Source organism: Cheilinus undulatus, linkage group 23 (assembly GCF_018320785.1).
Source record: "Cheilinus undulatus linkage group 23, ASM1832078v1, whole genome shotgun sequence".
NCBI classification, from domain to species: domain Eukaryota; kingdom Metazoa; phylum Chordata; class Actinopteri; order Labriformes; family Labridae; genus Cheilinus; species Cheilinus undulatus.
The window spans coordinates 11,603,279-11,628,408 of record NC_054887.1 but is presented as its reverse complement, the minus strand read 5'-3'; the positions used below and the strand labels follow the sequence as shown (position 1 = coordinate 11,628,408).

Here is a 25,130-nt window from a genome sequence, read left to right as displayed (position 1 = left end):
ACTCAAAATTTACAGAACATTTCCATCAAAAATTTCCTGCAGCAAAGAAGATGGGTGGAAGTTTCTGGGAAAGGTCCTGTGAGTTCCTTGTTCCTCTTTAGATTTGGAGGATAAGTTTCCTTGAAGAGTACCAACATTTTGGAAATCAACAAAGAAAACTCACCCAAAAATTCTCAGAAAACTCCTTAACCTTTTTGGGGAAATTTCCTTAAAATCCGAGAGAAAATTTTCTATGAGTGTGGGTAAATTCACAATCGAAATGCTTGAATAGTTCAGAGGAATAATAAAATCTCCAAAGCAATCTGTACTTCCTTTCTGTCATCAAAAGCTTAGGACAAAAGCGCTTTACAAAACTCTAGAAAAATTTGCGACCCACTGAAAACAGCTCTGTGATATGCCTTTGGGTCCCGACCCTCCAGTTTAGAGCTACTGGTTTATCACATAGACTAGCTCTACCTGCCTGTACTGCCTTTGGGCTCATTGCTTATTTCTATTTTCTCTTAATCCATATTAAATTCCTATTTACTTACTGCTATATTGTGTGTTAGAGCAGCTCGACAGCTAAATTTCGCTCTAGAAAATATTGGGATTTTAATGCAAGATTTTGGTTTCTTATCAGAATGTTAAAAATTATTATTATTACTAATGTAAATATATAAGATTATTAATCAAAATTGATAAATACAGGTTACCTCCCAGGGAACAGGGAACAACAACCAAAAGGGAGCAAAAATCAGTCTCAGAATTAAGATTTAAATAATAACATAACATTATCTATCCATCCATCCATCCATCTTCATCCGCCTAGCCAGGGCTGGGTCTCGGGGACAATAGGCTAAGCAAGTCCACCCAGAAATCCCTTTCCCCAGCAACACTTTCCAACTCTTGCTGGTGGATCCCGAGGCTACCCAGACCAAACAGGATACGTAATCCCTCCAGCACATTCTGGGTCTCCCCTGAAGTCTCCTCCAAGCCAGACGTGCCTCTACACACCTCTTATGGGGGAGGTGTCTAGAAGGCATCCTGATCAGATGCCCGGACCATCACAACTGGCTCCTTTCGATGTGAAGGAGCAGCGGCTCTACTTCTAGCTCTCTCCGGATGTCTGAATTCCTTACCCTATCGCTAAGGCTGAGCCCAGACACCCTCCGGAGGAAACTCATTTCAGCCGCTTGTGTCTGCGATCTCAATCTTTCAGTCATAATCCAGAGTTCATGACCATAGGTGAGGGTTGAGAGGTAGATCAACTGGTAAATTGAGAGCTTTGCCTCTCGGCTCAGCTCCCTATTTTAACTTTTTTTTTTTTTAAGTTATATCATGTCTGACCCTCTCAACCAGCAAATTATTACAGAATTGCACAATATTCACAGACAACTCTTTAAATCTTTAATGGGATTTATTAAACAAAGCAGCATCAGTTGTTAACAATCACACTTGATCAACAGATAATTATTATAACTACTAATATACAACAAAATAAACTGTTTACAAGCAAAGCATGGAAAATGTGTTGAAGATGGTCTAAAAATGGCTGAGTCACAAGTGGTTTCACATGTGAGATTAAAGATGGTAGACTTTGAAAAAAGAAAAGGTCCAGGAGTCTACAAATGGACACAGCAACATAAATCAACAACTCATAAGCAGAGAGTATAAGCAAATGCAGCTTTCAATGAATGCACATGAAGCACTTCCTCTACAGTTAGTTTTGCCTGGTGTGTGATTGATCCTGGTGTGTGATTAGAGTGTGATGTCCAGCAGATCCAGAAGTGAGCAGAAGTTAGTCCATTAATGTTCCTTCCACAGTTCCAGCAAGTTAAAAGTCTTGTGGCAGCAAATTCAACTTTAGGATGAGAGCAGGGCTCATATCATTTTTCTGAGGCAGGAAAAGAGTTTTGTGTCCTTCTTTGAATACCAGTGGGCTTTCTGCAGCACTCCTGTCCCGGTTGGATAAATGGACACAGCAGCATAAATCAACAACTCATAAGCAGAGACTACAAGCAAATTCAGCTTTCAATGAATGCACATGAAGCATGTCCTATACAGCTTGTTCTGCCCCGATCAAAGCCTCTTGCTTGAGATCACAGTGTGTGATTTGACTTTGATGTCCAGCAGATCCAGGAGTGAGCAGAGGTTAGTTAGTTAATGTTCCTTCCACAGTTCCAGCAAGTTAAAAGTCTGGTGGTGTTAAGATTCAGCTTTAGTAGGAGTGCAGGTCTCGTATTGTCCTTCTAAGGTGGGAGAATAGTTGTGTGTCCTTCGGTTCTTCTAAGTTTCCATCCTTTGCCAAGCCGAAACCTTCCTCCCCTACTGAAACAAGAATATGACTTGATTTAATGTTCCTGTTGACTTTTGGCTCAAACAGAACTTCTGTGTGTTTCAGGATAAGGAGATCCGGGGAGTTTTCCTGTGGTTGTTCGCTCGGCTTTTTGAAGGCTATCGCTGGTGTCTACACATCATCCGAATCCACCCAGAACCAGTGATCCGCTTCCACAAGGTCTGTTATTAACAATACACACGAAAATAGCATATCTGTTTGTTACAATAGGAGAGAAGGAATGACAACCTATAAGGAAGGCCTGAGATGTTAACTGTGATGCCTCTTTCCACAGGCGGCGTTCCTTGGTCAGAGGGCGTTGACGGAGGATGACTTCCTCATGAAGGTGTTAGACGGCATGGCATTTGCAGGCTTTGTTTCAGAAAGAGGACCTCCGTACAGAGCCACCGACCTGTTTGATGATGTGAGTTTATGAACTTGTTGTCAAAGATCAAATGTCACTGTTAAACTGTGAGAAAATTGACTGTAGTTTTTTCACATTTGATGTTAAAAATTGAGGGTGATTGCTTGTTTTTTCCCATTTTACAGCTGGTAGCCAATCAAGTGGAGAGGATACGACAGGAAGAGGCGTGTCCACACAAAGTGATGAATCACATAAAGGAGCTGGCTGAGCAGCTCTTCAAAAATGTACGTTCACTAGCAGTGGAAAAATAAGGAATACCTATCACTCAATTCTGTGTTTCTGTTCTTGCTCTGAAGTTTCATCTATTTCTTAACTCATTTATCATGATGCATGAACTAAAGTTTCCTAGTTTGAAGAGATTCCAGCTTGCCTAGATTTCACTCTCTGTTACATATCCTTGTGTTTTCAACTTCATACTTGCCATCTTCTGCAGGAGAATCCGTATCCCGCTGTGGCTATGCACAAAGTCCAGCGGCCGTCAGAAAATAGTCAAACGCCTGCACAAAATCAGACTCAGTTCCCCATGCTGGACGACGTCGCGGTGCAGCTTTTCATCGACCACGCTGCTGCCAAACTCAAAACGGCACCTCCTGTGGTCAAAGCTGAGCTAAAGGGCATGGTGCCATCTGGACCTCCACTGGGTGAGCTGCAATAATCGTATTTGATTTCAGGTCTTTAAAAACTATAAACAAAGTTAAACCTTCCTTCTAAAACTTTCTGTGATCTTTAAACCTCTGACAGCTCGTCTCCCAGCGTGTGTTTAATGGGGTCGGGTTACGTGCTGCAGTGATAAACTAGTGTGATCATTTCTCCTTCATCTCAACAGGGGACATTGTCGACAGGAACGGCAGCGTGATGGCGAACAGTGCCCGCAGGCTTGAGGTGGTCAGGAACTGCATCACGTACATCTTTGAGAACAAAATGCTGGAGGCTAAGAAGGTAACACATTGAGAGAAAAGGGCCCTACAGTTTAAAGTTGGTGAAGAGATCATGTGATTGATTAATCTGCTGCTGCTGTTCTTATCTCCCTTTTCAAGTTAATGCCAGCTGTGCTGCGAGCGTTGAAGGGCCGTGCAGCTCGGATCTGTTTGACCCAAGAATTGAATCAGCACGTCCTGCAGAACCGAGCTGTTCTGGATGATCAGCAGTTTGATTACATCGTCCGAATGATGAACTGCACCTTACAGGTTAGTGACAACAATATCACTACGATTAATCACAGAGCAAAATAGTGCTGGATCGTTAATAGAGTTCAGTTTTTAGTTAAGATTCATCTTTTTCATATCTCCACTGCATGGACATATTTCATTTAAATCTGGGAAACCAGATTTGACACAAAGTGTCTGGGAAGGGTAGGTTTTTAAAAAAGGTAAACGCTGCTGTCGTTTTATGAACAGTTGAGCTTGTTGGTGGCTAAAATTCCTGCTGAAACTTTTTGTCATTAAATCATTTCCATGGTTAGATTTATTTTAGTAATATGATTAATGGAATTGGCCTCCAGAGATCGCAGTTTATGTTGCCCCTTTAAGGAGAGCACACTGGGCTGACGGCAGGGATATTTTGCAACTTTTGGCCACATGTTCTGCCACCATCATCTCCTGATCATCTGTTTGAATCCGCAGGCTTCAACAGAGACAACAAACTTAATTCTAATAGTGGAAAACAGAGGAAAGAAATGCAGCTAAAATAGATTTAAGGAAATATTATGATTTCAGTTCTGTTTCATGCTTTATAACTTTGCTCATCATTCCTGTTTTCCTTATTTCTGTTTAGGACTGCTCACATATGGATGAACATGGCATAGCAGCGGCTCTTCTTCCACTGGTTACCGCTTTTTGCAGAGTAAGTTCATCATCACAGTCATTACCAAATATAAGCACAGCTTAGATCAAATGTTGATGGTTGTACAGTTTTAAACATGAATACTTCTAAATTTCATCTCTGTGTTTGTGTGACAGAAACTGGGCGCGGGGATCACTCAGTTCGCTTACAGCTGCGTTCAGGAGCACATGGTGTGGACCACCATGCAGTTCTGGGAGGCCATGTTTTACAGCGACGTGCAGAACCACATCAGAGCTCTGTACTTGGAGACGGAAGAAGGAGAGCAGCAGAATACCTCTGTGAGCTACCTGAACTTGTCTAAAAAGTTTAGAATTAAAGTTTAGAAGCTGTCAGCCTTCACAGCAAGTAGAATGATGAATCAGCCTCTCTGTCTGCTGAGCAGACTGTCAGTTTTAACCTGCAGTCATCAATCATGAACAAACTTTCTCTGATTTGTCCTCAGGAGCAGCAGGAGGGTTCAGCCACCAAGCGGGAAATCAGCGCCCTGGAGCTAGCATCGGAGCAGAACCGTCTGTGGCCGACGCTCAGTAAAGAGATGCAGGCAGAGCGTGTGCAGAAAGAGGAGAGCACCGTGTTCAGCCAGGCCATCCACTACGCCAACAGGATGAGCTACCTGCTGCTGCCGCTCGACACCAGCAAGAACCGACTGCTGAGGAGCTCCGGCCTCGGAGACGTGGAGAGCGTCAGCAACAGCTACGTCACAAACAGGTACTGGCAGCTGTTCCACAGCCTTCTTGGGGCTTTAGAGATCACTTTCAAAGTTAGACATGTACAGGATTTGTACCTGGTCTTACAGTTTTTACTAGTGGATAAAAACCCAACTTTGAGTATTCTTTTTGGAAATATGGGAACATGTGACTGCAGGAACTGGAGCTCAGACCTCAAACCTCAAGCTTAGAGATGGCAGTGTGAGCAGCTCCTAAATCTAACCAAATTACCATGTTTTTATTTAAGTTTCAGTTAAACTAATTTTTGCATAGATCTTTACAAAAATGCATAAGACATACAATTTGAAACCATATAAAAATATTTGTTTTTTGATAGTCACCTCACGACCCCCTCTCGGTGCCTAGTAATCCCTTGGGGGCTCCCGAACCCTAGTTTGGAAACCTAGATGACAGCAATGAAATAGGCAATGCCCAGCGCTATGATGTGCCTGCAGCTTGTTGGTGAAAACTTGGCGGATAGAAATCATGTTTGAAGAAGAGGATGTTGATGATTTTAATTTGATGATTTGACTTTTTGACTTTTAACATATAAACAAATTTTAAGGTAAATGCATTGACTTACAGTAAAAGATGAGGCTTTAAACTTCTAAATTTTTTTATTTCATGTCTTTATGTGCTTATGAGACTGAGAAACACCATTTTTAGGAAACGTTGAAATTTTGTGCAGTTTTTGGAAAACTGTAAGGTTTTTGTGGATTGTTTACACACAGTATTTAGGTTTTCATCTGTGTTCTTTATGCAGCTTGAGGTCTCAATGGGTTAACAGATGCAGAGTGGACAGCTAGAGTGTGACGCTGCATGCTTAAAGGTGCAGTGTGTAATATTTAGCCTAGAAGCATTTAGCTGAACAAACTTGGTAAAATAAAGCAAAACATTTCTAAGACGGTCTATCTAAATAAGTGTTTAGTCATCTAAATTCAAAAATAGCTATTTTGAAAAAAACAACTCAGAATAAACCTTTAATTCATACATAGGGAGGGTCACCTCCATGGATCTTGGATATATACATGTTTCCATGGTAACGTAGAGGAAAAAAGGAAAAAAAGATAAATAAAGTTATTGTATTGTATTGTATTGTATTCACATTACAGATACACATTAAATTCAACTGGTTGCCACAGTTTCCAGCAGAGAAATGCAATCTAGAACCCACTTCTAGATGTTGATATTCAGTTTTACACACTGCACCTTTAAGGACCTAACCTAACTGCTGGATGTGCAGAATTAAAGAGAGTATTTTTTGTTTTGTTTTGTTTCTTACAGTATTGCAGGCAGCATGGCAGAGAGCTACGACACAGAGAGTGGCTTCGAAGATGCTGAGAGCTCAGATGTGGCCAACTCAGTGGTTCGCTTCATTAACCGCTTCGTCGACAAAGTGTGCAATGAGAGCGGAGTGACCAATGAGCACCTGAAGGCTCTCCACACCATGATACCAGGTATGAATGCACGCTAAATCCCTGCAGTCGCTGATCTTTTTGGAACGCTTCTTGTCTAAAAATCAGCTGATTCTGTCCTCTGTGTCTGCAGATATCGTTCAGATGCACATCGAGACGTTGGATGCAGTCCACAGGGAGAGCAAGAGACTGCCTCCCATTCAAAAGGTAAACAAATCCTATTTTTACACCCCACTGGACAAAGGCTACGCTGAACCCCCGCCAGCCCCGCCCACTCCCCTCTCCACCAATCCCTACAGCTCAGGCTCACAGTGTCACAGCAGGTACGTCTGTCCTCTAGAGACAGAAGCGTGTGACTCACCGCACGCCTGAGCAGTGCATGCTGGGTGACTGCTCTCCCTCCTGAGTGCCCTCAGTGTGATGTTTGTGTGCTGGAGAGGGATGACAGCGTCAACGCTGAGCATGACGTGGTGTGTTCTGTCTGTAGATAAAGACTAGAATGGAAATAATTGCTCAGCACTCCAGTAGTATTGTCTTTATGCATACAGATTCCCTTATGTTAGCGCTTTCATTTGCAGTACGTGTCCTTTAGCCCCAGAGGTTTATTTTTAAGGCATCAGGCCTCAGCTGCAGAGGGGAAACTCAGCCCTTTTCTTCGCTGTGCGCCTGCAGCTGGAATGGGGACATGTGTGGCATTATGAGTTGTGCAACAGATTATGAAACAGGTTTGTGGAGATGTAATTCATTTCCTATGAGAGGTGGAGTTCCTTTAGGAAACTTCACGGAGGAACAGGATGTGATGTAAGAGGCCAAAGGATAAATCCTGCTTCATACAGAAAAGCTCAGCAGCCATTAGAGGCTTGTATCAAACTCTGGATTCTCATATTGGTCCAAATGTGCTAATCTTTGTCATTTTTAAGAAAAGCTCACCCTCCAAACTCCTGATGATTACTTTTGTATGTTTCTTTCTGTGATTTCCTGATCTTCTCTGCAAAGATTCCGCCTATCACTGAAGTGTCTTGTGCAACAATAACACATCAGTTAAGCCTCTTTCATTGAATAGTCCCAAACAGTTTAAATAAGCCAACTGTGACATCTGCATGGTTTTGGAGGCATGTGATTCTGATGAGTGCAGTGGTTTGGTTTTGGACTGTACAAATTGTAAATAAGTTTTACAGTTTTAAATGCTGCAATTCTGAAGCAGTCTCACAAATTGCATTTGTTTTTATTCATCCAACAGTGTTTAAAGAGGCAAAATGAGATAAAGGTGCTCAAATAGTTGCAAAATTGGCCAGTAAAGTGGTGAAAAAGGGTTTAGAATTAGCAGGAGTAAGTATTTTCAACATTAGGACTAGGGCTGGGCAATTATTGAAAATTAGATTAAAACACAATACGGTCTGCTGCAATTATCAAATTGCAGCCAGTGCAATATTTCTTTAACCTGAAATGTATGTAAAAATGCCAGTTTAAAACTTCTTTTGCAGCAGCAGAGATGTCATGCATTACTTAGTAGTTAATCATTCAAGTGAATTTTTTTAAGAATAGTCTACAAACAGTCCTACTGTCTTCATTTTTGTCCTTTTTGTCATCAACAATTCATATCCAATTTGCAATACGGGCCAAAAATCATCACAATGAGATCTTTTTTCAGAACTGTTCAGCCCTTGTTTAAGCTAATATAGTGTTGGTTATAACATAGAATGATTTATTGTGTTTGTTGGAAAATACATAAGATGAGGAACCTGGAATAATAATATGAGGAATAATCGCTTATCGAATCACAATCACAATACTGAGGGAAAAAAGTCGCAATCAGATTATTTTCCTAAATCATTCAGCCCTAATTAGGACCCAATAAAAGTTTGACACACGTTTCAGCTACAAAATGAGCCAACTGTTAGAAAGGATGACAGCATCATTGCTACTGATCCAACAACTACACCATAGTAAACTAGGGTGGACCATACTGACTTTTCAGGGGCCTAGTGAATCCTGTCCTCAGGTAATACCTGTGTGAATAGTGCTATAACTAAATTTTTCTTTGAAATAACCCTGGTTTGGAAATAGTTGTATAAAAAGTCTTAATAATTTCGCAAATAACACAAAAAGTCAGACAATTGTGCAAAAAACTTCCCATTTTTGTACATGGCAATTTTGTTTTTGAACCATCTTCATGTCTTAGACAAATAGCACTGAAGTAAACTTTTACTCCCCTGTAGAAACTTTGAACATAAAGGTAAGAGAAAATAAACAGTCTGGTATGTTTCATATAGGCAGAACCTCCCCCGTTCTTTCATGGAAAGAAATATAATTTTGAATTATTGCTTTAGTCATTTCTCTCCTCTTTCTCATCACTAATCTTCATTCTCTTTTCTGTCTCTTTACAGCCCAAGCTGCTGAGGCCGACCCTCCTGCCCGGCGAGGAGCTGGTGATGGACGCCATGCGAGTCCACCTGATCCCTGACGGCCGGGAGGAGGCCACGGGCCTGATGGGAGGTCCGCCTCTGCTTCCTGCTGAGGGCGCCATCTTCCTCACTACCTACAGGCTCATCTTCAGGGGCACGCCCACCGACCCACTGGGTAAAACATTTTTATAGAATGATACTTCTCCTGTTCTGATGATGGCCGATAGGTGCTCTAAACCCTGCTCTTTGTCTTGTTTCCTCCTGCAGTGGGAGAGCAGGTTGTGACTCGCTCGTTCCCCATCGCCTCCCTGACAAAGGAGAAGAGGATCAATGTTACTTTACCCATGGATCAGTTTGTCCAGGAGGGGCTACAGCTGCGATCCTGCACCTTCCAGGTACATTCTCATCTCCTACCTGTGATTTAAAAAGTTTGCATGTGTGCAAAAAGTCAAAAGAAAAAAAATACATGTGGACAAGGCCAAAAATAATCAAGACATATCTGCAGGCTGTGGATGATGTTTTTAACCAACAGCATTTTGTTTTTTTAATGCTAACTGTTCTTCTTGTCTGATTCCTTCGTCCATCTGTAGCTGATAAAGATTGCATTCGATGAAGAGGTGGCGTCAGACCTGGCCGAGGTTTTCAGGAAGCACATGCACAAGCTGCGCTATCCTCAGCATGTCCAGGGAACCTTCGCCTTTACTGTGGGTCAGTGTGGGAAGCTGGTGGTGGAGCACAAAACCAAGGACAAGAACCAGTCACTCAAGTAAGGAGATTGTACTGAAATTAGAATGCTGAATATTTTAAACTTGAAAGGAAAGAACAAGAAAAGAAAAGAAATCTGTCTGCAGCACTTTTCTTGTTTGATTTTACTGCAAACCTTTACAATCAAAAACTGTGTAAGAACCTGCCAGTTTGTTTACCAACCCCTGACTTCCTGGGGTTTAGCTGCATGAGCTTAAACTGATTGCCAAGGAACATGAAGGTTCTCATGCAGGATGTGGAGTTGCATTTCTCCTAAAGCTTTGCATGTGATGCGATGTGTGTGCATGCATGTAGAGTCCCCTTCAGTCACGACATGGTGCATTAAGCGAGAGTGAAACATATGCAGAGAGTGAGAGGACTGCAGCGTTTCAGTCCCATGAGCAAAATGTGTCACATTTTCTTTGTGCATGTATCACACATTGCAAAAATAACTCCAGCTTTATTTCTTTGAAGGAAAATTTGCTGCTCCACTTTTGACTTTGTTTCTGCTTGCTAAAAAATCCTCTGATGACTCAGTGGCTTTATGTTGCCTAAAATGTTTCTCTTTGTGATCAGTTTATTGGTTAAAGTCCTTCTCTAACCACAATGTGAGTGTGTTCTTCTTTTATTCAGTTTCAAACTCCTAACCACACATACAGGCAGTTCTCTGCTCCTTTCTTTCCACAGAATGAAAGGAGCATGAGAGAAGGATTTGAATTATTCATCAGTGGAAAATGTGGCTGCTGTTTTATCAGCCTTGTTGTTTCCATCTCTGCACTGTGTGTGTGTGTGTGTGTGTGTGTGTGTGCTCACGTCATTCTAATACACACTCTGACTCTGTGGCATGCTACACCTGCTCCACACCACTGAATTAATGCCTGTTTATTATGCACAGAGTCAAAATCAGCTCATTGTCAGCTGAACTTGGACTCTGTCTCAAGTCTTAATGCAGATTTCTGTCCTTAAAGACCAAACAAATCAAAATTCAATCAAATTTATTTATATTGCACATTTCAAAATGGCACCAGCTGAACAAAATACTAAAATAAAATTGCAAAAATTGCAAAAAAGAAGAAATTGTACAAACACAGATAAGGTAATAACCAAGGCAGTGAATGTGCAGAAATACCTTGAAATTAAAACATCTTCTGAAGAGTTTTAAAACTACATAATCTTTTTTTTTTCTCTCTCTCTTTCTGCATCCGTGTGTTTTTCCAGGACGCTGTCTAAAAACCTAGTGAAGAGTGCAAAGAGAACAATCGGGCGTCAGTATGTGACCAGGAAGAAGTATTCTCCCCCCACATGGGAGAACAGGAGCAGCTTCCAGTCAGAACTGGACGAGGATGAAATCTCAGGTAATCCCTTAGTATGATTTCTACATGAGTGTATTATGTCCAAAATGTGATTTTCCATGCTACAGTACCTGCTGTTAGCTCAGGCTTGCTACACACTTGACCCCTGGTTCTCAACTGGTCCTACCTTAGGACCCATAAACAGCTACTTGATGGAAAAATGTAACCAAAATTGGTCTTGTGTCTAGCCAGCCTTACCTGGAACTCTGCAAAAACAAATAAATAAAAGAGGACATAGAATGTCATTAAGACATTTTCCTTGTTAGGTATATTGACTCTGATGTAAGTCTCCCTGATTTCCCTCCACAGTTTCAGAAGAAGTGGACCAGAGCTCCCTCACCCTCTCCTCCACCATCCGTTCATCTGACAGACAGACCATGAGCAATGTCGTTGAGCGTGCATGCTGCCGCGACTACCAGCGGCTTGGTCTGGGCACGCTCAGTAACAGCCTGACTCGCTCTAAGAACGAGCCTTTCAGGATTTCAACCGTCAACCGCATGTACACTGTCTGCAGGAGGTCAGTGACAGCACAAAGAGGAGGAGGAGCTGGATGTCCTGTCATTCATGGACAGTAGCTCTAAACACGTCTGCATGTCTGTGTTTTTGTTTGTCTCAGCTACCCCGGCCTGCTGATTGTGCCTCAGAGCATCCCTGACACGACCATCCAGAGGATCTGCCGCTGCTATCGACAAAATCGCTTCCCCGTGGTCTGCTGGAGGAATTCACGAACAAAGGCCGTCCTGCTAAGGTCTGCAGGACTCCACGCCAAGGGGGTGGTGGGCTTCTTTAAGTCGCCAAACGCTCCTTCTGCAGGTAGGAAATCTTCCACTATAGTGTACGATTTATGGTCAAGTTTTTTATTGTTAACCACCACAGCTGCAGAAATTTCCTACGCCTTTAGGTAGCCTGACTCATGCTTCCTTCTCCTTACAGTTCCCTCACAGGCTGACTCGACCAGTCTGGAGCAGGAGAAGTACCTGCAGGCCATCATCAGCTCCATGCCTTCATACAGCGAGAGCAGTGGCAGGAACACACTCAGCGGCTTCACCTCCACACATATGAGCACCTCAGGTAAGCAAACAAAGGCACATACTAATGTGATATGTTTCTGTTAGAGGAGCCTTGCTGGTCACTGAAAGGATGGTTTTCCTTTCCACAGACTCAACAGACAAGCTGAGGCAGCCTAAGATCGGCGCTCTGATGAAGCAGGTGATGGGAACGAAGGAGGACATTCCTGGGACGTTTAGCAGAGGAGGTGAGACTCGACTTTTTGTCCTTCTGTTGCTCCTGTAGTTTCTGTTAGCTTCAGTTTCAGGCCTGGTTTCAAAACAAAATGAGGAAATCTTAAAGAAAAATTCAAGTATTTTTAAACCTAGGTTCTGTTTTTTAAATATATTTTTGGGTCTAAATAACTTAAAGGTACTTAAATTCCTAAAGTGGATTGCTTTAACCAGCTGTGATAAAATAGACTGGGTCCACCACTGCTGGCAGTGCCCACAACCTCAGTTTCAGTGCTTTCTACCAGCATTCATTGCTGTTAAGTTATGAAAGATGACTTCTGCTTTCCTCAGTATTATCCATAAGGTCTGTAGCTTAAATTGTCTTAACTCCCAAAGGCTGCATGATTACAGCTGCAATTAAGAACTGAGGCAATGGAAGACCAACAACTCCCATGTTTTTGCAAGGTTAATTAGCTGTTTTTTTTCAGTGAACATCAGAAGAGCTGATTTTCTAGGGCTCTATTTGGTTGAAAAAGGATTTCACATTAGCAAAAATATCTACAGCAATCAGCAGTGGAGTCTGACACAGGTTAAAAACTTGAGCCTGTCAAAAGCAAAAAATCCCACTTTTCTTGGACTCTGTGATCACTTACATTGTCCTGCAAGGGTAGTTTGCAGCAATAATGTCCTGTTTTACAGATATCTGCTAAAGTTTCCGTCTTGAGAATTTTGGAAAAAGTAGTTATACCTTTTAGTCATCTAGACCCTGAAATATTTAAAATAAGGGGCCTGGGTAAAAAATACCAGACTCCTCCTTTAAAGATAAACACTTAAACTGGGACTGGACCAGGAGTTTGTTTGAAACCATCCTCCACTGTGTGGCGTTGTTGTTTAACTCGCCGTCTCTGTCATTTGACCTCAGCTCTGGGTCAAAGGGCCAGAGTCATCTCCCTCTCACAGCCCAAAGTGTCTGGCAAGGCCAGGAACCCTCCTAGAGGTACAGTAGGCCACGCCCCCTCCCTTCCCTTCACTCCTGTCTAACCAATCAGATCTCTTTCCCAGTAGCATCAGTGTGTTTGCCGTGGTTCCTGATAGTGTGCTGTCTCTGCGGACTAATGGTTTGTCGTTGCTGCTTATGTCGATCAGAAAGCTGCTGTGTGTGCATGCTGCAGCTGTCTGACGTCTGTTTAATGTTTCTGATTGATTCTTCTTCCTGTAAGTCAGCGTTTATTGTCATGTAGCTGTCGTTGAGCTAGATGTAGCTAACTGGACTAGCTGGTCTTAAATGATTTCTGCCTCCTTTACTGGCATGGCTGTAGCTGTTGATGTTATAAAGGAAAAATGATCCTTTAATGGCTTTGACTTCCACATGAGGTTTGATGATTCATTTTTAAAAGTTTCTTTAAATGACTCTACTTTGCTTCTATGTGTGTTTTTATTAGGTAAATGGGGCAGCATTCGGGGCAGTGGGCGTCTAAGTGCCTATAACCCAGACGTAGGGACACGTCTGGCAGGGAAGGAGTCACCACAGCCCAACGGTGGACCAAGTGAGGCGCTGTTCTTCCGCCAGCAGAAGGCCTACCTCTACATCATTGGGGACAAGGCCCAGCTCAAGGTAGCATCACACTTTGAGTAGAGTTTTAGCTTAATTCAAAGCCGACAGACCTCACTGAAGAGTATGAACCTGCTCTGAAATGATGTTCTCAGGGAGGGAAGCAGGACTCGTTCCAGCAGTGGGAGGTGGTTCCCATCGAGGTCTGTGACGTACGGCAGGTGAAAAACAGCTTCAAGAAGCTGATGAAGGCCTGCGTGCCAAGCTCCCCAACCCCTGACCCCAACATGAGCTTCCTGCGTTGCCTGGAGGAGTCAGAGTGGATGGCTCTGGTTGGTGATCTCTGCTGCTCTTTGCTACATTTTCAGCCTGTTAAGTGTTTTTGCTCACCCTATCTGTCTGTGTTCAGCTGCACCGGGTGCTTCAGGTGTCAGTCCTGGTGGTGGAGCTTCTTGATGCGGGTTCATCGGTCATGGTCAGCCTGGAGGACGGCTGGGATGTCACTACACAGGTCTGACTCAGCTCCAGAAAACCTCTTTTTGAAAGCTGTCCTCTGAGCAAGCGCTGATGTCTTCGTTCTGTATGTTTAGGTGGTGTCTCTGGTGCAGCTGCTGTCTGATCCGTACTACCGAACCTTTGACGGCTTCCGGCTGCTGGTGGAGAAGGAGTGGCTGTCGTTTGGTCACAGATTCAGCCACAGAGGAGCACAGACACTGGGCAGTCAGAGTAGCGGATTCACTCCGGTCTTCCTGCAGTTTCTGGACTGCGTGCATCAGGTGAGTCAGCAACACAAACACTGCTGTTATAATGGGAATGTCTAAAGAAGCAGGGCTTTATTATAAAGAAAAGTACTGCAGCGGCAATATGAGCTAAATTTAAGACTAGACTCATTAATCTGTAGGTTCTTTGTAATCACAAATTTAGTCTGACCCTATCAAATTGAAAAGATGTGACACGTAACTACAGAGGTTAAAAATGCATGTCAGGTCAGCCTACTGTTCTCTTTCTCTTACTATATGCTACACTGTATATTTAAGTTGTTTACATGTTGTATTTCCTGTTTTCCTGATTAGTGACGTTTGTTCTGTCCTCCTATCACATGCAGGAAGTTTGTTTAATTTAGCTTCAGTGGTCGTAGAGATCCTTACAAGGAAAGGAAGAGGAACCAGGTGTTGCTGACAGCACACTCTAAAAGAATGTTTACGTTCATGAGGGTTAATGCAAACCCCGAATTTTAAACTTTGATATGATACTGGAAGATAATCCAACAAAATGCTTACCATAATAAAATAGAGGGCGTCGGTTTAGCACAGTTGATAACATAACTAAATAACAACTACAGTGCCTATAAAAAGTATTAACCCCCTTGAAAGCTTTACCATTTTATTGATTTTATAAATCAGTTTTGTCAAAAATAATTTTGCTTTTATGACCACAGAAATAATAAATATGTCAAAGTTCACGCAGATTTCTACAAATTAATGTCAATTCACTACTGCATAAATAAGCAGATGCACCTTTGGCTGCAATCACAGCACTGAGTCAGTGTGGATAGTTCTTAAACAGGATTGCACATCCAGACAGTAAAATTTTACTCCATTCTTTTCTGCAAAACTTTTCAAGCTTTGTCAGGTTAAACAGGGATTAGGCATGAACAAACCTTTTCAAATCCAGCAACAAATTCTCTATTGGATTGAAGTCTGGGCTTTGATTCAGCCACTCCAGAACATTCACCTTCTTTTCTCCAAACTATTTCTGTGTAGTTTTCGCTCTATGCTTTGGGTCATTGTCATGCTGGAAAATAAATCTTCTCCCATGCTGTAGTTCTTTTGTGGAGTGAATAAAATTGTCCTCCAGGATTTTTCTATATTTTGTTGCATTCATTTTACACTCTACCTTTACAAGCCTTCCAGGGCAGGTTGCTTAGAAGCATCCCTACAGCATGATGCTGCCACCACTGTGCTTCACTGTGGGGATGGTGTGTTTGGTTTCTGCAAAATATAGCGTCTTGTCTGGTGGCCAAAAAGCACCATTTTGGTCTCATCAGACCAAAGAACTTTGTTCCACTTGACCATGGAGTCTCCCACATGACTTTTGGTGAACTCTGGTTTAGATTTGATCTGAGTTTTCTTCAACAGTAGCTTTTTCTTTTCCACTCTCCCATAAAGCTTTGACTGGTGAAGAACCTAGCCAACAGTTGTTGTATGCAGAGTCTCTCATCTCAGAAGCTTGTAACTCCTTCAGAGTAGTCATAGGTGTCTTGGTGGCCTCTCTCACTAGTCTCCTTCTTGCACGGTCACTCAGTTTGTTGGCAGATTTACACGTGCCACATTCCTTCCATTTATTGATGAAGGATTCAGCTTAACACCGGGGGATGTTCAGACTCTTGGAATTGTTTTTGTGTCCATCCCCTGACTTCTACTTTTCAGTGACTTTTTCTCTGAGTTGCTGTTCTTTTGTCTTCATGGTGTAATGGTAGCCAGGAACACTGATGAACCAGTGACTGGACCTTTCAGACACAGGTGTCCTTATACTACAATCACTGAGGATATTTATGCAGTCACATATTTTTATTTAATTATTTTTTGTACTTTTTTTTAGCTGTTACCCTGATCTGTATTTCTGTTTCCCTCCTTCAGATCCACCTTCAGTTCCCCATGGAGTTTGAGTTCAGTCAGTACTACCTGAAGTTCCTGGCCTACCACTACGTGTCCAACCGCTTCCGTACCTTCCTGCTCGACTCTGACTACGAACGCATAGAGCTTGGTAACAATAGTTCACTCATTTATTTACCCAAAGAGTCATAGCCGTTGTTTAGAACCTGACAAACCCTCTGTTTGTGTGTCCAGGTGTGCTTTATGAGGAGAAAGGTGAGAGGAAGAGCCCTCAGGTGTGTAAGTCTGTGTGGGACTACATCGATAGACTGAACAAGAAAACACCAATATTCTACAACTACATGTTCTCTCCTGAAGACGATGAGGTGAGGCTGCTGCTCCTCCTCTTTTAATAGTTACTAGTTGAATGTAAGGGAAGTAATATAACATAAGAAGCTGATCTTTGAGGATCTCTGTTTCAGGTTCTGCGGCCATACACGTTCATCTCCAACCTGAAGGTTTGGGACTTCTACACAGAGGAGACTCTGTCAGAGGGGCCCTCATACGACTGGGAGCTGAGGGGCCGGCCAGAGCGGGTCGCAGAGGAGACACCGGAGAAACCCGACAGCAGCGGTCCCAAATCTCAGCGACACATCGTGTGGCCGTGCTACGACAGCTTGAGTAAGGTAGTGCCTGACGCCATCACCAAGCTGCTGCAAGACCTGCAGAGTCTGGAGGCAGAGCTTGGACAGACGTCAGAGAAGTGGAAGGACACGTGGGACAAGATCAAGACCACGCAGAGAACTGAGACCAAACTGGAGAGCAAGGTGAGGACTTATGTTTCTATTCTGAGAAAGATAACAGCCTCCTTTACCAGAATCAGTCTGTCTCAGCCAAATCAAACTGTCATGGACCAATCACAAATGTTTTTTTAAGCATGTTGCATGCACAGAGGATACAGTCCTCTAGGCATTGCTCACTAGTTTGACTCCCTACTACCAGTGTTAATTCTGATTACTATTTCAATTTCTATCTTAAGGTCTTTGCACATCAAGGACGACGCAAATAAATGGCACGAGAATGCTGAGGCTAATTTTAACACATGCATATCAGGAGCAACACAATTTCCTGAATAAATTATGCAGATTCTAAAAAATACTTGTGCTGCAAAAGTCTCAGGTGTGTTTTCCTTTGTCCACTGATAAACTGTGATATATTGGAGCAGAAGATAAAATGATGTTTCTGCCTCTCTTGGCCTTTACGCACAGCCAGGAGGTCAGTGCTGTGCTTTGTTCACTGTGTCATTCATTGCGCTGCTCCCCCTTTTAAGCCAAGTTGGCTAGGTTGAGGGACAGAGTTTTCAATCAATCTTTATGTTAGATAATATCAATATTATCAAGGGAACACTTGAGGTTCACCGTGATGGAACTTACCCCCCCCCCCCCATCTGTCTTCAGCTGAATCATCAATAAAATAGAAAAAAAAGGCCCCAAAATAAGTTTAAAGACATAAAATCAATACATCAGACTTGATATGTCCTGAAGGAAATGCATGATGAGGAGAAATGGTGTTTGATGATCTTTGTTGACATCTTGTGGTGGAAGAGCAGAGTGCAGCCATCTGCAGGTACCTACATGTGAAAGTCAGAAATCAGACTGCAGTTTTATTTGTTTCTTTTTGCCAGAAAAATGTGCAGATGATGTGTTTTTTATTACATCAGTTAAAGGTCAACTCAGACTAGACTGGCATTTGCACACAGTTGAAGTGAACCAAGCCTGTAATTTTTTTGAATATGCTGTAGGGGCAACTTTAAAAGAAGTGAAAGATTTTTAAGGAAACTACATTAAAATAAAGGCTAATAGTGTCAGTTTGATGCAGTGTGGAATAAAATCAAGCACATTTTAGCATCTCAATTTTAGAAGCACACAAAAGATCTGACAACCTTGTGACATTTTTCGGAATGCAACATGTTTGTTTTAAAGGGACATATTAAGCAAAAATCACTTTTTCAGGCTTTTCTAACAAAAACATGTGCCCCTGGCCTGTCCACAGTCCTGCCCAAGTACCAGAAAAATTCATTCCTCTCCCACTTTCTTTCTCCACCTTCCAGAAAGTGTGAGCTAAAACAAGCCGTTCATGTCATGTGGGGAGTTAGCTCTGCCCCCAGGTTCAGCTGGCCTTCCCCACATGAAAGAAAGTCCTGCCCTCCTCTCCTGATCCTCCTCTCAGCTGGCAGCTGAGAGGAGGATCAGGAGAGCCACATCCGTTTCCTGAGAGGGGCGGAGTCTACTACCTGTAGAAATATTCAATCCTTCTTCTCTCCTTAGCCATCGTTCTCCAGCTCGTTGCTGATGTCCTCCAACCTGAGCCACCAGCGGCGCTCTCAGGGCGTCTACTTGCAGGAGAGCGGCGTGGGCTCCTCCATCAACCTGGCTCTGGAGTGTGAGGCCAGCGCCACCTCCACGCCTGTCGCAGGTCGGCCAAGCACAAGTACGCTGTACAGCCAGTTCCAGAGCACCGAGAGCGAGAACAGGTCCGTAGACTGGTTTATTTCAGAGGAGAGAGTCAGACACGGTTAAATACCAAACAAGTCACTGAAGTGGTGTTTTTTCCTTTGACCTTCTTCCATCAGGAGTTTTGAAGGTATCCTCTTTAAGAAAGGGGCGTTATTGAAGCCATGGAAACCCCGATGGTTCGTCCTGGACAAGACCAAACATCAGGTAACAATAGGAACTGTTTTGTGGTTGTTTTTATTGATTATCTGTCTCTAAACTCTGCTTACGTGTCTCCAGCTGAGATACTACGAGACCAGGCAGGATAAGGAGTGTAAAGGAGTGATCGAGCTGGCCGACGTGGAGTCTGTTATTCCAGGAACGCCCGCCATGGGAGCGCCAAAAAACATTGAGGAGAAAGCCTTCTTTGATGTGAGTTAATTCTCAAAATGTATAAATAGTAACATTTTATTCAAAGGCTGTGAAGAATCCGTTTTAATGTATAGCAGTGTTTTTGGTGCTGTTTTGAGAGTAGTTTCCAATAAAAGTGAGGGCTCAGGCTGGAGTTCTGATGACCACTCAAGGTCCAATAACCTTTACTGAAATAGAAGTAGACACATTTTTTAGACCTTCTAATGATGCTGTGATTTAATGTCAGGGTTTTCTTAGTATGTGAAACAATCCACCATGAGGCAGAAGTGACAAGTTATTTCTTCCTTTCTCTCCTCTTTCAGCTGAAGACGACGAAGCGAGTGTACAACTTCTGTGCCCAGGACAGCCTGAACGCCCAGCTGTGGATGGACAGTGTTCAGAGCTGCCTGTCAGACGCCTAAAGTGTGGAGGCAGGACTCTTTAATGAGCGCCTGACGGACAGCAGTAGGGGGCCGGGGCCTTTCACCACTTCTGCTCGGTTTGCTAGTATTGAACTAATAACCTTTTGCGTCACAAACGTTTCAGTGTTTTTGTTATAAAAATGAGAAAAAGAAAAAAAAAAAACGTCCCCTGAAGAACCACTCGCTGTCGTCTCTCTCGTAGCTGCAGCCTCTCAACAGTCTGACCAATATGTGCGCTGGAAGTCTGCCTGAACACAAACAATGAACATTACAGCACGTGGATTCATCTCTGCAGCCCAGACCAGCATGAAGATCTTTCCAGACCCTCCACCTGTAAACCCCTCCCCCTCCTACTAACTAGGGCTGGGCCATATGGACCAAAAATCATGTCGCTATAGCTGAAAAGCAACACAATATACACACACACATATGTACACACATATGTGTGTGGGGGTGTGTGTGTGTATATGTAGCTCGATGTAAAGAAATCAGAAGTGGAAGTCACAACACCAGAATGATAAACTTTGATATGATTCTTGCCAAAATCCAACCATCCACTGCAACAAAAATAGAAATCTTTAACTTCCAGTATTGGGCAATTTTTTCTGCTTAAAAAATATTGCAGACAAACTCCTATACACTGTCGGAATTTTGCAGAAAAAAAAAAATGGCAACATTTCTGTTTATACTGAGATCATCAGAATTTTCTGCACTTTTGAATAACATGTTTCAAAATGATCAGATCTGTTATTCTAACAATCATGGTGTCAGACTGACTATCAGCCATATCTTTAACCAAAAGAAAGACAGAGCACTGTCCAAATTGCACAAATAAGTTGCCAACACTTAGAAAAGAAAGTGAAACTGACATGGGTTAAGGGTTAACCTTACACTCACTAGTTCCACCTCCTTTTTCAAATGTTGCCAATAAATTGTGCAGCTTTGACAATTTTCTTGCCCAGATGTGTGGCCAACATGTTTGTGCAATTTTTTAGAGTTTTGTAATTAAGACGGTTTCCTGCTCTCCAGTATATTGCCAACATATTTGTGCAATGTGGACAGTTTCCATTGCTGCAATGTGTTGCTGACTTATTGATGGAATTAAGATTCATTTCAATGTGTTGCCAACATATATTTGCAATTTCCATCATGTTTCCGACATGGTTGTGCAATTTAGACAGTTTCTCTCATTTGAATGTGTTGCTAACATATTTGTGCAATCAATACAGTTTCCATGCTCCATGCCACTTTTCCAAATATTTAAAATGTATTTGTGCATTTGAGACAGTTTTCCTTACTCCAACCTCTTGGCAACATAGTTGTGCAATTTTAGTGAACATGGCTGAGCAATTGTGATCAATTCCTTGCTTCTACGTGTTGCCAACATTTTTGTGCAATTGAGACAGTTTCCCACACTCTAATGTGCTGCCAACATGTTTGTGCAATCTTGATAGTTTGACTTGCTCCACCAGTTGCCAACTTATTTATGAAATTAAGACAGTTTCCATCATTCTGTGCTGGTTCTTGCCATTTTTTCTAATGTTAAAAAATGCATTTTTGCATTTTAGACAGTTTCCTGCTCTACAATGTGTTGCCCACTTGTTTGTGCAATTGAGACATTTTCCCTCATTCCTCACCAGTCCCACCCACTTTTCCAAATGTTGCCACTTGTGCAATTTAGACATAGTCTAGGAGTTTGCCTTTGATTTTTTAAGGTTAAAAATATTAACTTGCCTGCTACTTTGTGTCTAGGACTATTTTTGTTGCTCTGGTATTAAACAGATATCAATATTGTTTGTTTTTTACTAACATAAACACTCCTAAATTAAACCTGAATCATTGTAAAGTATATCGATACAAACTATAATGTCTCACCTTCTATTTCATTTAAGAATACAGCCATGTATCTTAAAAACTCAAACGCCCAGTCCTACTACTAACCTCCCCTCCCTTTAAAACACTCCAGGAGGAATGACGGAGGAGCTGCGCTCGGCCCAGCCACGTACAGACTCGTTAGACTCTTTCAGAGACGATCTTAAAGATTGACTGTTAGATTGACGGACCAAACCAACCCTCGCTGCCTGACTTCGCCTAATCGCAGAAAAACCCAGAGAAAAAACTTCCACAGGAGGAGGGGGGCTCCTCAACGGCTCATGAAGGATTTCCATTTCTTTCTTTTTTCTTTTCTAAATTTGAACCCGAAAGAGATCAACGCTCACGGCAGCAGCAGGCGGTGATGAAGAAATACTGTGAAAGCCATGAATCAGTCGCAGAGATCAAAGCGGGGGGGGTGGGGGAAGGGGACCGGTTGGACAGACGCTGCGACGTGTCGGTGAACTTTCACTGAGAGTGTTTACAAAGTCGAATACTTCCCTCACTAAGCTAAACTCCTCACTGTGTGTTTTCAAATCAGTACAACCACTATGAATGCTGAGATGATTTTAAGGGACGCTGAAGGAAAAAGGAGGGATTTATTGTGTAATGAATTCTTAAAAACTATCTATGGAAGGATCTGGAAGGTGGGACATGAAGAGGAGAGATACTTCAGAGCAGAGTGATATTATGGGATGCTTCAGAGAGAATACAGATGTTTTAGAGGTGGACGTTGACTCACTAAGATGTCAGAAAATGGTTTATTAAAGGAAATTCTCAAATAAGATCCCATTGTGACTGCTGACCGTGCTACATTTGCATTTATGATTCCAACAGCAAACGGGCCTCCTATTTCCTTTTACATCACTGTCTGTTTCCCCTCAAACAGTATCAGACAGTTGCATTCAGCTGATTTTGGCCCATCTTTTGCTATGGCTAATACCTGAAAAGTCAAATTTGATATTTATAGAAATAATATCAAATGCTTTCTTCATGTCTAGCTGTTGATAAATGCAGAAATAACTCCCCTGTTTCAGTTACTGCAGCTAACCAAAGACAGAGAAGGCGCCTACCAGTATCAAACAATTCTTCTAATTGCAAAATTCCTGCAAAACGTATAAGTTTTTTCCACCATCTTTTTAATTTTACATACTTTATTGTCACTGCATCTTACATCGTTGCTGTGAGCAAACAAATCAATGCAAATTTAGCACGAGCCATCAGTCAGAGAATTTTCCTTTAATGACGCCATAACCAGGAGTGATAGTAACATATATTTACAAGGTTTCATCACCTTTACCTGTATGCAATGCGTTTCAGCCTGATTTATACTTCTGTGTCAAATCTACGCCGCTTTAGGTTCCCTGAATTTCTGCAGAAGCCAATGAACAAAGCCTGGCGTGCCTCCCCAAAGTGAGGTACTGCAGAGAGGTCATCTCCAATGAATAAATAAATAAAACTTTTAGAATTGGCAATGGCAATGAAGGTGCTTTTCTTCATCAGTGTCTCTGATTGGTCAAACCAAATATGATTATTTGAGCTATTATCTGCAGATACAGATATGCCGATCATGCCGTTCACTGTCTGAGCTGTATGACACCCCTAAATTAAACTGCTGGAGTCCTTAATGCACAGTGTCAAGAAAAGATGATCCTGTTTAGCGGCATGGATTTGATGCGTACATATGCCAGGCTTCAGTGTGATGCAGTTCAGACTCAGAGTTACGAGTCTGTCAGAGAGTTGTAGAGAAACAGCACGTTTACCTGGAAGGTTTCAACCATCACGTCACTTTTTTATCTTTTTTGTGGGTTGTTTGTCAAACTTTCACCCCCCCTCCTCCTCCTCCTCCACACCCACACAAACGCCACTCTGACCCCCACATGTTAACACAAACCCCCGCTCTGTAAAATACGGTTCTACTGCTGTCTTTGTTGAACATAAAAATTTGAAATTGTAGATTTTTTTTGTGTCTAATACTTCCTTTGTATATACTACTCCAGATTTGTATGTAACGTTTATGGTAGTAATTTATTTAACTTGTCTCCTCAGTAAGAAAGTTCCTCAAACACCACTTTATTTTAAAATTAGGAATTCAGTGTGCCATTTGTTTTTTTCTGTATTAATGTGACTAATGCTTTTTTTTTTTTTTTTGAAAATGTTCCAGTAAACCCTCAATGTCTTCTTATGTTTTTGGTAAATGTTGTCGTCTTTACTCATCACCAACCGTTCAGCAGGAGACGAGACGCCGTGTTTATTGGAGCTGGTGGCGTTTTCTTTTTTTAAAGGCTGGTTGGATTTTTAACGTGTCGCTCACCCACAGTAGTGGGATTTCTGGATGAAGGTTACAGTCACAATAAAAACCACACATCAAGTCTTCATGGTACCGGGTTCTGCTGCTACTTTCCTGTCAAGATGCTGGTCGTGATTTTACATACGATGGCAAAAGGTCATCAAAGTTTTGGAGTTATTGTAGAAGGTGTTTGTTTCTGTACACTCTGAGTCTGTCCAGAAAGTTCTCATATTGGCCACCAAAAGTCTAAAATCATAATTCTACATATCTATCTACAGCACAAGACAGATCACTATAGATAAAAACAACATTTTCTAGGAGTTCAAAGTCTCCTTAAAACCAGAACCAGCTGATTCTCTTTAAAGAAACAAAACTCGACTAACAAGAACAGCAGTTTCACACAGGAGTTCTTAGTCTACTCCTGTCTCTGATGTTTTTGTTTGTGGAAACTTCTGTTAAAGGATAAAACACTAGAACTCTAACTGAAATGTTTAAGAGTAAGATGCTTATTTAAAATGAGTAATCTCACTCTTAAAACGTCCAAGCTCTATCAACAAAAATAGGAATTTTAAAGCACAGGAGTTGCTGGTCTACCTCTGCCTCTTCTTTGTTTCCTAGTTTGTGTTTTAACGACCTATTTAAAGGGTTTCCAAAGGTCCAACATGTTTATTGGCTCAACACAAAATATTTTGAACTCTTAAAACAATAACTTTTCAAAATTTTACAAAAATGTACTTTTTAAAAACAAAAGTCCATCAGATTACCAACGGTAAACTGGTAGTGCAGTTCAAAAGTAAGACAAAGTCTGAAACACTTTTACAAAGCTTAAATTAAATTTACATTAACCAAAACACTTCTTACAGTTCATAAAACAGATTTACATTAGCAAATCAAATTTACAAATGAAATAATCCTGACATTTTAAGAACAAATTTAACAGAAGTCTACCAAAAAATTACGATGTCTGAATGACTCGAGACTTGAAACAAATTTTCAACATTTGATACAAAAATAACAGTGTAAAACACTTTTAGGAAGCTTGAAACAACTTGACATTAACCAAAATATTTTAAC

At 41.9% G+C, this 25,130-nt stretch overlaps 1 protein-coding gene across 5 annotated transcripts in view; it reads left to right on the top strand.

Moving 5' to 3' along the window:
• sbf1 (SET binding factor 1) overlaps positions 1-23,983 on the top strand; it is a 91,222-nt gene extending 67,239 nt beyond the window's left edge. For 4 of the 5 annotated variants that reach the window (XM_041780371.1, XM_041780370.1, XM_041780367.1 and 1 more), the window contains 31 exons: positions 2,381-2,494; positions 2,610-2,738; positions 2,864-2,962; positions 3,172-3,379; positions 3,565-3,677; positions 3,776-3,925; positions 4,512-4,580; positions 4,697-4,858; positions 5,023-5,288; positions 6,572-6,744; positions 6,836-6,909; positions 9,090-9,282; positions 9,375-9,502; positions 9,698-9,873; positions 11,070-11,206; positions 11,513-11,720; positions 11,820-12,016; positions 12,137-12,274; positions 12,363-12,458; positions 13,346-13,420; positions 13,866-14,038; positions 14,131-14,307; positions 14,385-14,486; positions 14,566-14,751; positions 16,615-16,741; positions 16,825-16,955; positions 17,052-17,396; positions 18,897-19,102; positions 19,202-19,289; positions 19,362-19,493; positions 19,796-23,983. In XM_041780371.1, the coding sequence (XP_041636305.1) occupies positions 2,381-2,494; positions 2,610-2,738; positions 2,864-2,962; positions 3,172-3,379; positions 3,565-3,677; positions 3,776-3,925; positions 4,512-4,580; positions 4,697-4,858; positions 5,023-5,288; positions 6,572-6,744; positions 6,836-6,909; positions 9,090-9,282; positions 9,375-9,502; positions 9,698-9,873; positions 11,070-11,206; positions 11,513-11,720; positions 11,820-12,016; positions 12,137-12,274; positions 12,363-12,458; positions 13,346-13,420; positions 13,866-14,038; positions 14,131-14,307; positions 14,385-14,486; positions 14,566-14,751; positions 16,615-16,741; positions 16,825-16,955; positions 17,052-17,396; positions 18,897-19,102; positions 19,202-19,289; positions 19,362-19,493; positions 19,796-19,894 (4,671 nt within the window). In that variant the 3' untranslated portion in view covers positions 19,895-23,983. The remainder of the gene's footprint in view (positions 1-2,380; positions 2,495-2,609; positions 2,739-2,863; positions 2,963-3,171; positions 3,380-3,564; positions 3,678-3,775; positions 3,926-4,511; positions 4,581-4,696; positions 4,859-5,022; positions 5,289-6,571; positions 6,745-6,835; positions 6,910-9,089; positions 9,283-9,374; positions 9,503-9,697; positions 9,874-11,069; positions 11,207-11,512; positions 11,721-11,819; positions 12,017-12,136; positions 12,275-12,362; positions 12,459-13,345; positions 13,421-13,865; positions 14,039-14,130; positions 14,308-14,384; positions 14,487-14,565; positions 14,752-16,614; positions 16,742-16,824; positions 16,956-17,051; positions 17,397-18,896; positions 19,103-19,201; positions 19,290-19,361; positions 19,494-19,795) is intronic. The other variant, XM_041780369.1, reaches the window with a different exon arrangement.
• The last annotated feature ends 1,147 nt before the right edge of the window (positions 23,984-25,130 follow it).